The 13,960-nt window shown below is 43.2% G+C and overlaps 1 protein-coding gene across 7 annotated transcripts in view; it reads right to left on the bottom strand.

Moving 5' to 3' along the window:
* The window catches only part of LOC124555668 (ras-related protein Rab-7L1-like), a 164,407-nt gene that overhangs the window by 127,639 nt on the left and 22,808 nt on the right, over positions 1–13,960 (bottom strand). Inside the window, exon 2 of one of the 7 annotated variants that reach the window (XM_047129662.1) lies at positions 4,271–4,503. The exons of the other annotated variants lie outside the window; for them this stretch is intronic. Within the exon in view, the coding sequence (XP_046985618.1) occupies positions 4,271–4,292 (22 nt within the window). The 5' untranslated portion in view covers positions 4,293–4,503. The remainder of the gene's footprint in view (positions 1–4,270; positions 4,504–13,960) is intronic. 7 annotated transcript variants of the gene reach the window in all.

The raw sequence follows: 13,960 nt of genomic DNA on the forward strand, positions 1-13,960 counted from the left end.
TCTTACCAACCGATCCTTTCTTCTAGTCAAGTTGTGCCACAAACTCCTCTTCTCCCCAATCCTATTCAGTACCTCTTCATTCGTTATGTGATCTACCCATCTAATCTTCAGCATTCTTCTGTAGCACCACATTTCGAAAGCTTCTATTCTCTTCTTGTCCAAACTATCTATCGTCCACGTTTCACTTCCATACGTGGCTACACTCCGTACATATACTTTCAGAAACGACTTCCTGACACTTAAATCTATACCCGATGTTAACAAATTTGTCTTCTTCAGAAACGCTTTCCTTGCCATTGCCAGTCTACATTTTATATCCTCTCTACTTCGACCATCATCAGTCATTTTGCTCCCCAAATAGCAAAACTCCTTTACTGCTTTAAGTGTCTCATTTCCTAATCTAATTCCCTCAGCATCACCCGACTTAATTCGACTACATTCCATTACTCTCGTTTTGCTTTTGTTGATGTTCATCTTATATCCTCCTTTCAAGACAATGTCCATTCCATTCAACTGTGGAGTACGCAGAAAACATGCGCAGATGTCAAAGTAACTTTATAAACATACACACCATTGGCGGGTATGTAAATGATTGGAGTTCCAATTCCCTGTGACATGTAGAAGGGCTGCTAGAGTGCATTAGTGCTCTTCGTTTTTAATGTTGTTACCAGGCCTGATAGGGTATACAGGGTAGTCCATTGATAGTGACCGGGCCAAATATCTCACGAAATAAGCACCAAACGAAAAAACTACGAAGAACTAAACTCGTCTAACTTGAAGGGGGAAGCCAGATGGCGCCATGGTTGGCCCGCTAGATGACGCTGCCATAGGTCAAACGGATATCAACCGCATTTTTTTATAAATAGGAACCACCATTTTTTATTACATATTCGTGCAGTACGTAAAGATATATGAGTATTTTAGTTGGACCACTTTTTTCGCTTTGTGATAGAGGACGCTGTAATAGTCACAAACGTATAAGTACGTGGTATCACGTAACATTCCGCTAGTGCGGACGGTATTTGCTTCGTGATACATTACCCGTTTTAAAATGGACCGTTTACCAATTGCGGAAAAGGTCGATATCGTATTGATGTATGGCTATTGTGATCAAAATGCCCAACGGGCGTGTGCTATGTACGCTGCTCGGTATCCTGGACGACGTTGTCCAAGTGTCCGGACCGTTCGCCCGATAGTTACGTTATTTAAGGAAACAGGAAGTGTTCAGCCACATGCGAAACGTCAACCACGACCTGCAACAAATGATGATGCCCAAGTAGGTGTTTTAGCTGCCGTCGCGGATAATCCGCACATCAGTAGCAGGCAAATTGCGCGAGAATCGGGAATCTCAAAAACGTCGATGTTGAGAATGCTGCATCAACATCGATTGCACCCGTACCCTATTTCTATGCACCAGGAATTGCATGACGACGACTTTGAACGTCGTGTACAGTTCTGCCACTGGGTACAAGAGAAATTAAGGGCGATGACAGATTTTTTGCACACATTCTATTTAGCGACGAAGCGTCATTCACCAACAGTGGTAACGTAAACCGGCATAATATGCCCTATTGGGCAACGGAAAATCCACAATGGCTGCGACAAGTGGAATATCAGCCACCTTGGTATGTTAATATATGGTGCGGCATTTTATCGATGGCAATCTAAATGGTGCAATGTATGATGATTTCCTACGTAATGTTCTACCGATGTTACTACAAGATGTTTCACTGCATGACAGAATGGCGATGTACTTCCAACATGATGGATGTCCGGCACATAGCTCTCGTGCGATTGAAGCGGTATTGAATAGCATATTTCATGACAGGTGGATTGGTCGTCGAAGCACCATACCATGGCCCTCACGTTCACCGGATCTGACGTCCCCGGATTTCTTTCTGTGGGAAAAGTTGAAGGATATTTGCTATCGTGATCCACCGACAACGCCTGACAACATGCGTCAGCGCATTGTCAATGCATGTGCGAACATTACGGAAGGCGAACTACTTGCTGTTGAGAGGAATGTCGTTACACGTATTGCCAAATGAATTGAGGTTGACGGACATCATTTTGAGGATTTATTGCATTAATGTGATATTTACAGGTAATCACGCTGTAACAGCATGCGTTCTCAGAAATGATAAGTTCACAAAGGTACATGTATCACATTGGAACAACCGAAATAAAATGTTCAAACGTACCTACGTTCTGTATTTTAATTTTAAAAACCTACCTGTTACCAACTGTTCGTCTAAAACTGTGAGCCATATGTTTGTGACTATTACAGCGCCATCTATCACAAAGATAAAAAAGTGGTCCAACTAAAACATTCATATTTCTTTACGTACTACACGAATATGTAATAAAAAATGGGGGTTCCTATTTTTAAAAAAATGCGGTTGACATCCGTTTGACCTGTGGCAGCGCCATCTAGCGCCATCTTGTTTCCCCCTTCAAGCTAGACAAGTTTCGAACTTTGTAGTTTTTTCGTTCGACGCTTATTTCCTGAGATATTTGGCCCGGTCATGGTCAATGGACCACCCTGTATAAGGGGCTTGAACAGTATCAGATGTTCAGTTATCACTGTGAAGGGTAGGGGCGTGCCATGCATTGTGTGAGGCAGCATTATCAGCACCAGACTGAGTTTTAAAGGGGCCTAACTGTGGATCTCCATTTGGCCAGCTTCTCGTACTGTGCAATATCCAGGTTTATGGGGGACTCCGATGTGACAGAGACACAGTGTTGTACTACATGGGAATGTGAGGACAGGAATACTCGTCGACAAGGTTCCAGTCGCGCCTGTCTTCCGAGAACAAGTCTTCCGAGAACAAGTATGGCACACGTTGTGTGTCATATCATGCCTTAGTTACAAGACTGTATTTTCGCTCCCCCGCGGACTTTGCCACTCGGTTTCTGTCAGTTATTTAATTATATGGATTTCATGTCTCGATTTCTACTCGTCTCCAATGTGAGAGAGAGTCCACTATTACGGTTCTTTATCATGTGCTGTTCCTCCTATGGAATATGTTGTAATAGACGATTGTCTAAGTTAACGATCTCTCACTTCAATATTTATCCTTGTGATCGCTATTAATTTCAACAAGAACCACACCCACTACTCACTTCTCAGTCTAACACCCTGACTCTTTTTCAATCCGTTTCCATTGCACACATTTTATCAAATACATCTGATTCGGAGCGTGGCGATCTGCATATCAAACAGATTAATTCGATTCAGATCAAAGGCATTGTTTATGTTTAAGCGTAACCCAGTGGTGCCTTGCAGAGTCATGAGCTATAAGCGGTGTATCGCATCCAGAATGTGGTTAAAATAACGTGGCTGAATAGTTTGGAGACGTGACATTATAGTGTAGTTACAGAAGAACGCACAATTTTCTGAAATTGGGAAGCTTCGAAGGAGATACTACCGGTTACTCAACTGAAATACCGCCCCACTGTGATATGATACGTAAAATTGAAATTTCATAATTTTCTCCAGCACAGAAACTGAGACTTCTTTGAAGTTTTCATCTGGTACACTGTGACTTTTGGACTGAAATTGTCAATGTTGATGTACGTGCCTCTGGAAAAATAGAGCTTCGTTTGGTTTAAACATTTTAAGCACATTCATTTCCCAGGGGTTGGAAGCGTTTGCAAGGACGTTCTGATCTTGTTCGAGGGCATGCCTGTGCTAATTCAGGGTACTTCCTGGGGTGTGTGAACTTAGGAACGTTATTTTAACAAATAAAGTAGAACTCAGTGTCGTTGTCTACTTACTTGCTATTTTGATGCTGCAACTAGTACAACAGTAATAAAAGAAGTTATAGCTTTCACCGAGGGCGGTGCGGTTCAAGATCTGCAGTATCATAAAACGGGGCAACTTTGTCACTGAGGTATCACTTCGTAACAACAGATTACTCCATGTTATGTTACAAAAAGTGCTAAAAGTGTCACAAATTTGCCCAGTTTTATACTATTTCTAATTCTGTTTCTGGAATTTCATTTACTTCTAAGCAAACATTATTTCATTAGATTAGGTGACGCCCTGCTGTGCCTTGTAAAATAGGGATCGAGGAAAATCGAAGTTAATGAGCAAAACACTGTATGGTGTGTTAGATTATGGCCAGGCAGATTACTAGACGAGAATCTTAGAAACAATTCACATGCTTTAATAGAACAGGTGACAGATTACACCATATGTGTTTCGAATTCAGAATCTATTTTGGCTTGCGATTTGTATTTAATAATGGATTCTGGCAGCATTACTTACTCGTTGCCAGCTTTAATGACATATGTATTTCGGGAGGTTTCTTGAAAATATTTTCAGCGTTAACAATCGACCGTAATTGTGCTGTTTAGGTGGTAACATGTACTACTGCTGAGCCAGTTCTTGTAAGAAGAGAAGCCTTTGAGAACACGGAGCTGACGACAACCAAAGGCTTCTTCGTGGTCCTTGTAGTCACGAAACACTTCCGCTGAGAGCCTTTTTTCCTGAGAGCTCACCTGCGAAAAAGAAGACTGATGTGGGTAACAACGTATAGTTCGTAACCCATAGGGAATTTGTTAATACCTCACACACGTTGTTTTAGTCACGTTTCGAGAATACACGCAAAATTTTGTCTCCAGCATATAAACAGTCGCGAGCCTATGTTGCACCAATTTACTTTAGTGATTATTCAGATATAATAAATCTAATCGATTTATTATAATTTGTTTTGTATTGTAAAGGTGAAAATCTAAACATGTCTCTTTAAGGAGTCACACTATTCATTACATATCTGTCTCGAAGTCCCGTTATACAACTTCGGTCATTACTTCTTTTAGGAGAACACATCCGACATTCAAACACGGCCAGCAACTGTACTGCAGCAACTTCGAAATAAATATGTCGCAACTTTCCTTGGAAATCCCTTGAATCGCTATCGCCTGAGTAAAAATTTGTTTATTTAACTGACAATTTTTAAATTATTATCTTTTATGGTTGAATTAAATTCCAACAATTCGAGCTATTTCTTTAGATAAGAAGCTTATAGCCTGAGGTACAGCATGAAGCAGTTGCAATTGGAGTTAGTGTCGCCGCTTACAATCGCACAGCCAACATACACTAACGATCATAAGTTTTCGATGGCCTATCTGTGGATCTGTGGTTAAAAGAGGTATTTCATTTTGAATATCCTATCAAATCTTCGTTCTGATAATAAAACAAGTATAAATAAATAAAAACTAAGTGTCTCTGTTGTATATTTAACTGGTTGTTCGCATAGAGGGGTGCTGTCGAGTATATACAGCAACACTGACGTGCCTTTACCTAACTCGGTTCCATTTGAATAGGCCCCATATCTTCAGCTGTCTGTGTACCAATCAGTTCGCATTAGCTTACGATACATTGTGTGCATCTAGCAGCGTGTTCATGTACCTAATCATATTCGTACCACATTACCTCGTAATGGGACGAAAGCAGGAGATTTGAATTGAACGTGCCGTAACTGCAGCTCTGCACCAGGAATGCTACTCTAGTAGGACAATAGCAGCAGAAGTTGGCGTAACCCAGTCTGCAGTGGCGTATACGCTGCAGTGGTTCAAGCAAACTGGTGCCAATGCAAATGTTTCGCGATCTGGAAGACCCTGAATAAGATCGTACAGGGACGATCATTTCATATATGTACAGAGTAAACGTCAGAGGATTCGTACCGCACCTGAAATTCGTGAGGAAGTAAGGAGCATGCGAGCTGTTCCAATCTGTCTCAGCACTGCTATGCCGTCTTCGTGAACAGGATTTAAAGAATTGCGTAGTGGCCAAAAAACCTTTACTACACAAACAAAAGATAGCAATGGGTAAAGCAACATAAAGAACTGGAGCTTGCAGCAAATGGTCCAAAGTATTATTTACGCACGAATCTAAGTTAGAAGTATTTTGCATACCATCGTCGACTTCGTGGAGAAAGTACGAAAAGTCACTGGGTGACAACAACAGTAAAGCTTGGTGGAGAGTCGGTCAGCGTGTGACGATGTTTTGCGGGTGATAAAGTCGGTGATCTAGTGAGGATTAATGGAACATTAAACAAGAAAGGTATCACACGATACAGATCAACTGTGCAGCTCCATCTGGCAAGAGACTTATTGGTCGTGAGTTTGTTCTACAGCAGGACAATGATTGCAAACGTGCTTCTGACTTGTGCAGAGGGCATATCAATAGAAAAACTGAAGAATATTATTTGACCAAATCAGTCACCTGAATTTAATAATTCCACTGAACTCTTACGGAATGAACTTGACAGGGAGGTCAGAAAACTGAGGTTTAATACTGAGGATCCATGGAATAATTTACAGACATGTTGGACTGCAACTTCTACTAAAACACTACAAAATCTTATCTCCAGAAACCAAGGGTTTGTACAGCTATTCTAATAGCAAAGAGTGGATACGTCTAGAGGTTAAAATCTAAACCATATTGTATTGCACGTAATGATAGAGAGAGAGGAAACATTTGCTTTGTTGGTCTATTTAGTTTATGCGATGACTTTGTACACTAGTATATAGTTCTTATCATGGGTAATCGGGAACTTTTGACCATAGTGTACTGAATCAGTACCCCGACGAACTAATTCATAAATAGAGTGCCACGGCCATAAAATAATTTTAAGAATTTATTTGGTATTTCCAGCAGTGAAGTCCACTGTGTGTGCAACGTGTATCTGGATCACAGCGGTAAAACACCATCACTCGCACAGACCAGTATCCAAAGCTTCAGAAAGGAATTGCAACCGTTATTTATTGAAAAACATCTTCTTCTTTTTTGTTGCACAAACACACAGAATTTTGCTCACGCCACGATATGCTTTCAGGTTCTGGCGCGCATGTAACCGCACCTTAATTTGTACTAGCGGGGCGAGGAAGCACTCTCAACCGCCACGTGTAGCATGCAAGGACGGCCCAAGGACTTCCTCCTGGTTCGGGTCGCGGCCTGGACCTTTCGTATTTCTGGCAAGTCTGCTGGTTCTCTCGATATTTCATCGTTTGTGGAACACTAACCCGGAAATTTACAAGCATTTATTTTGAAGCTTCGCTATCACTAGTTTAAAATTTAAAACAGGGAATACTTCACCTGAAGACGAAACCTTCCGTGAGTTTATCACCTTTGTGGCAGCAATTAAATAATTCAAACTGAATCACAAAGCACTATGAGAGAGTTAGCGAGCTTAGATTATAACACTGTCGTAGTAATTTGCTGGTTATTTTGCTGGAAGCACTTCAGATAAAATAATTTTCGTCTAAGTTAAAGTCTTTCATAGGCTCCTTCACTGCAGCTAGCCACAGGTGAAGAAAAAATGCCACACTGATCGGCATTCGATTCCTCTTCCAGATTCGAGACAAAAAAAAAAAAAGATGTGTGTGAAATCTTATGGGACTTAACTGCTAAGGTCATCAGTCCCTAAGCTTACACACTACTTAACCTAAATTATCCTAAGGACAAACGCACACACCCATGCCCGAGCGAGGACTCGAACCTCCGCCGGGACCAGCCGCACAGTCCATGACTGCAGCGCCTAAGACCGCTCGGCTAATCCCGCGCGGATCGAGACAAAAGTTTATGTAACAAAATCAGATCTGGTGCATTTTGAAAATAGATGTATGAAAACCGGGAGCTGGCAACACTGTCACATCGTGCAGCGCATCGGAGTGTACAGAGGAACGTGTATCACCAACACCGACTCAAAGGAAGGCCTCGGCGCTTGTTCGTGACGTCACGTCAGCTAGGCACGGCGAACGCCAGGTCTGTTGCAGGCAGGAACGCCTGGGCGTGCTCATCACTATAAATCTCTTATTTTTGGACAAAATGTTTGGTATTGTTTTGGATTCTGCAATTTTATTTAGATGAAAGATTTTTTTACTATCGTAAAGCTACAAATGAAGATCATAGTTCTGTATTACTGAATCCTGTCGAAACAAACGTAGATCAAATTGAGAAGATGCTTTGCCCCATTGCAAGCTTCGGAAATTTTACATTCAAGTAACTATATTTACTTGATCCAATTTTGCTATCGAAACTTACCCCAACCCCCTTATAATGAACTAGTTTCTTTTATTTATTTATTTATTGTCGTTTGACATCGTCACTGGAAATGTGAACCAATTTACATGTGTAAATGTCCAACTGTTGCCAGTCGTTAGATTACAGTCGTTTTCAACGAAAGGAATTCTAAACAGGAAACAAAATAGCTTCATACATCGAAAATACTACTGAGCTTAAACTTTTTTAAACATGCACATTAGAAAAGATAAATATTCCCCTCTTGCAACTGAAAGGAGAAACTTTATAAGATAAAAAAATTTTATTCGATAAAACAAGTATCTCTCTTTTGCCTCTTCTTCTCTCCCCCACCCCCTCCCCCAACGTGTACAATCGCAAGATATTTCATTAACATTCAGTGCTCCTCACCCCATAGTCAACCAAGATACCTAAAGAAGAGCACCAATATGTTCACAGTTTCTTGTAAAAGCAACCCAGTACAAACGTAACTTCCTCAGATTTACAAATAAGGTAAAGAAGCACGAATTCTGTTGCTGCTGGACCATGAAGTTGTTTCTGTATGTCAATCCTTAAAACAGATGGAAATTTAAGTTCAGGAGTACACTATTTGTTAAGAAGTGTAATGAATTGCACAATTAATTGATTGCAGAAATCTCTCAGAACAATGTGTGTTGGTCAACTACCGCCAATAGTTTCACATTTTCCTGTGTCAGAGAGGGCGACACCACCTTTATGAGTATGCCTGCAACAGACCTGGCGTTCGCCGTGCCTAGCTGACGTGACGCCACGAACAAGCGCCGAGGCCTTTCTTTGAGTCGGTGTTGGTATCACCCCACACTACCCTACGAGCCGTCGTAGCTCTCTGCATAAACTACAAAGACCTCAAACCTACACCCACCATGCTGCTGTGGTTCGAATACTCGCCGAGTCTTTTTCTTATTTTTTAGATGTCCGTTTCCTAGTTCTCGTCGTTTATAAGCAGGACATTTTATCATATGACAATAGCCTATCGCATGACACTGGGATCCATTTAAGGCATGCATGTGTCTACTAACTGCGCAGTGCTAAACCGTAACGGATCCTGCCAATTCATGTAGTGTGGCTTCCCCATGCAATACACAAACGATGAATACATCGATATGCTTTTGGTGCTGGGTGCATTCGATAACCAAGCTGCTTCTGCTGCTCGTGCGTATGCTGCACGATGCCCTCAAGGCGCCATCCCGATATGAATGTTTTTCGCCGCCTGGAGCAACGTCTTTGGGAAACCGGCAATCTTCGTCCACAAGTAACGCAAAGAAGTCGTCCAAGGACTACACATATTGCACAGACGGAGGACGCGATTATTGAAACAGTTCACCAGTCACCGAGCGGGGTGGCGCAGTGGTTAGCACAGTGGACTCGCATTCGGGAGGACGACGGTTCAATCCCGCGTCCGGCCATCCTGATTTAGGTTTTCCGTGATTTCCCTCAATCGTTCCAGGCAAATGCCGGGATGGTTCCTTTGAAAGGGCACGGCCGACTTCCTTCCCCGTCCTTCCCTAATCCGATGAGACCGATGGCCTCGCTGTTTGGTCTCTTCCCTCAAACAATCCAATCCAAGTTCACCAGTCACCGCGGCAAAGTACCCGTGATGTTGCAGAGCAGTTCCAAATATCTCAAAGACTGGTTGTTGAAGTGTTCCACGATGGAGAACTGCACTCATATCATTACACGTTGACTCAACACCAGCCGCCAGAAGACCGCATTCGAAGAGTACAGTTTTGTGAGTGGCTTTTGCGCCAAGTGGAAGACTAACACTTTATAAATTTTCAATATTCTGGTCTTCACGTTTTCCGGACCTTAATCCACTACATTTTTATTTATGTTGACACTTAAAGCAACACGTTTATACCTTTAGTACTCTACATCTGGATGTACACGACCTAATAGCTCGTGTGCATGTCGCTTCGGCAATGGTGGATGCAGGTGTGTTGCGTGGTGTCCAGCACGGTATGACCCAGAGAGTGGCTAAGTGTTCGCAATTGCAAGATGGTCACTTCGAACATTTTCTCAAAAGTGAACGTTTCTCGTACTTGTACGTACCGGCTATGCGAAGGTAAGGCTGCATATCAAACGTTCAGAATGGAATTATTATGCGTAACATAATGTACAATCTTGTGTAGCCTACCTGTTGTATTTTGTCGTGCCTCATTGGATACGGACGATGTTAATGAATCCACTATTACTTTCTATTGGCTTCGTACGTATCATGGACGAAACAAAGTGGTCGTTTACATCTGTAAGAAGTTCATGTTATGTCTTAATGTTTAAATAAAGGTAGTAGAAATGCACAAGATACTGCATTTTGGAGGTGTAAACTGGATACAGTTTGATGCTTAAACTGAAAATAAAGTTTGGTGCGAACGTGACTTGAACATCAGCGAGTCAGTATATCCGTTCTCCATGGCATCATCTCAGCTCACTGTGCTAATCGGACAGAGCGCAGAGTTCACGCTACCTGTTCTTAGCCACGCAGTTGCAGCATTCCCAGAGCCTTGATTTCTAAAATCGCATTTCTATTAAACCTACTGGCGGGACTGGGTATTGCTAGATACGGTTTTGTCTTGAACTGGAATGAGGAATCGTAGGCTGACCGTCAAGTGCGCCATTTTCTCTTCATCATATACTATAAGACAAAAAACAATGCACCACAAAGGAGTTGTGGAAACTGGTCGCAAATTAATATTCATATAGGTATCGACGGGAAATACAAAATGATAAACAATGGCGGCCGGTGATGAAGGTGTGACGCTGCAGCGCAATTTCACCGCCCAGCTGGCCAGGGCAGTAAACAGGGGACGTGTCGATACCAGAGCAGAAAGACTTTGCGAATTTCATTCCGTGTACTCAGTTGGACAGTAGCTATTCCTCGCAGACAGGCACGTCAACAATACACGCAGATATAAGCATTTGTGAGATGACGTGTAGTTGTGCTCAAAAAGGCCGGTTGGAGTAATCGGCGAATCGCTTGACATTTGAATAGGAGCGATGTTACTATTCGACTATGTTGGCAGGAAAGGGCGAACCATGGCTGAGCACAGCGTCAAGAAGGAAGGGGTGGACGTAGAGAGATGACAGAACGAGATGACCGAGCAGTCATGAGAGAGGCACTCAGAGCCCCACATTCTACATCTACATCTACATCTACATCTACATCCATACTCCGCAAGCCACCTGACGGTGTGTGGCGGAGGGTACCTTGAGTACCTCTATCGGTTCTCCCTTCTATTCCAGTCTCGTATTGTTCGTGGAAAGAAGGACTGTCGGTATGCTTCTGTGTGGGCCCTAATCTCTCTGATTTTATCCTCATGGTCTCTTCGCGAGATATACGTAGGAGGGACCAATATAATACTTGACTCTTCGGTGAAGGTATGTTCTCGAAACTTCAACAAATGCCCGTACCGAGCTACTGAGCGTCTCTCCTGCAGTCTTCCACTGGAGTTTATCTATCATCTCCGTAACGCTTTCGCGATTACTAAACGATCCTGTAACGAAGCGCGCTGCTCTCCGTTGGATCTTCTCTATCTCTTCTATCAACCCTATCTGGTACGGATCCCAAACTGCTGAGCAGTATTCAAGCAGTGGGCGAATAAGCGTACTGTAACCTACTTCCTTTGTTTACGGATTGCATTTCCTTAGGATTCTTCCAATGAATCTCAGTCTAGCATCTGTTTTACCGACGATTAACTTTATATGATCATTCCATTTTAAATCACTCCCAATGCGTACTCCCAGATAATTTATGGAATTAACTGCTTCCGGTTGCTGACCTGCTATTTTGTAGCTAAATGATAAGGGATCTATCTTTCTATGTATTTGCAGCACATTACACGTGACTACATTGAGATTCAATTGCCATTCCCTGCAGCATGCGTCAATTCGCTGCAGATCCTCCTGCATTTCAGTACAATTTTGCATTGTTACAACCTCTCGACATACCACAGCATCATCCACAAAAAGCCTCAGTGAACTTCCGATGTCATCCACAAGGTCATTTATGTATACTGTGAACAGCAACGGTCCTACGACACTCCCCTGCGGCACACCTGAAATCACGCTTACTTCGGAAGACTTCTCTCCATTGAGAATGACATGCTGCGTTCTGCTATCTAGGAACTCCTCAATCCAATCACACAATTGGTCTGATAGTCCATATGCTCTTACTTTGTTCATTAAACGACTGTGGGGAACTGTATCGAACGCCTTGCGGAAGTCAAGAAACACGGCATCTACCTGGGAACCCGTGTCTATGACCCTCTGAGTCTCGTGGACGAATAGCGCGAGCTGGGTTTCACACGCCGTTCTTTTTCGAAACCCATGCTGATTCCTACAGAGTAGATTTCTAGTCTCCAGAAAAGTCATTATACTCGAACATTCATTATCATCGATCCGACGTGCAACTGGTACTTCAGTAAACCACAATATACGGCTCAAGAAAAGGGGACTGAGCTCACGACAGCCCATGCGCCGACTACCATTGATCTCAGTACACCAACACGTCCGTTTGCAGTGGCGCTGGGCACATTCGGCTTAGAATCACATTGACTGGAGTAGAAATGTCTTCACTGATGAGTCCTTCTTCGAACTGAGCTGCAAGGACCAGCGAATATGAGTCTGGAGACGCCCCAAGCAGCAGTGGGATACAAACCTGACTGTCTTCCACCATACGGCCCGACAGCCGGGCGTGATGGCCTGGGGTCTCATTTCTTTTCATAGCAGCACTCCTTTTGTTGTCGTCCGCGGCACACTTACATCACAGCGGTAAGTCGACGAAATTCTACGCCACGTTTTATTGGCCTTCATGGCAATCCATCCTGGGCTTACATTTCAGCAAGATAATACCCACCCGCACGGGCAACAGCTTCTAACATTTGTCTTGCTGCTTGCCCAGCCGTACCTCGGCGAGCAAAGTCGCCTGACCTCTCCCCAATCGGGAATATTTGGAGCAGTATCGATGGAGCCCCCCAACCAGCTAGGGACTCTGACGATCTAACGCTCCAATTGAACATAATTTGGCACGACGTTTCTCAGGAGGACATCCAAAATCTCTATCAATAAGTGCCAAGCCGATTAACAGCTTCCATAAGGACCAGAGGCGGGCCAACGCATTATTGACTTGCTCAGTTTGTGAATCTCTTTCTCTTGAATAAATCATCCAATTATTCTGACACTATAATCATTTATTTCTCTGTATGTGTACATTACATTTACCGATTTCAGTCCTATTCGGATAATTTCTTCTTGGTATGTCATTTTTTTGCCTTGAGCCAGAACATTGTGGCCACCTACCTAACAATCCGTATCTCCACCTGTGGCACGGCTAACAGCAGCGACATGTGGCAGGAAAGCGATGAGACTTTGGTAGGTCGCTGGAGGGAGTTGACACCACATTCCAGATTGGGTTCAGACATGGCTAGTTGGGGGGGGGGGGGGGGTTGGAGCAGTACATCAACTGTGTTCCTCGAACTACTCCATCACATTCCTGCCCTTGTGACAAGGCGCATTATCTTCTTGAAAAATGCAACTGCCATTGGGAAACATGATCACATGATCGTCATGAATGGATCGACGTGGTCTGCAACCAGTGTACGATACTCCTTCACCGTCATAGTGCTTTGCACTAACTCCACTGGACCTATGGATGCCCACGTGAACGTTCCCTAGAGCATAATGGAGCCGTCGCCAGTTTGTCTCTGTCCCGCATTACAGGTGTCAAGGAGCTGTGCCCTAGAAGACGACGGATTTGCCCCCTCCCATCGGCATGATGAAGAAGGTATTAATGATTCATCAGACCATGCAACTCTTTGCCACTGTTCCAGCTTCTATTGCCGATAATCACGTGCACATTTCAGTCGTAGTCGAGGATGTCATGGTGCTAACATTGGC

The sequence above is a fragment of the Schistocerca americana genome, chromosome X (genome assembly GCF_021461395.2).
Source record: "Schistocerca americana isolate TAMUIC-IGC-003095 chromosome X, iqSchAmer2.1, whole genome shotgun sequence".
Lineage (NCBI taxonomy): Eukaryota > Metazoa > Arthropoda > Insecta > Orthoptera > Acrididae > Schistocerca > Schistocerca americana.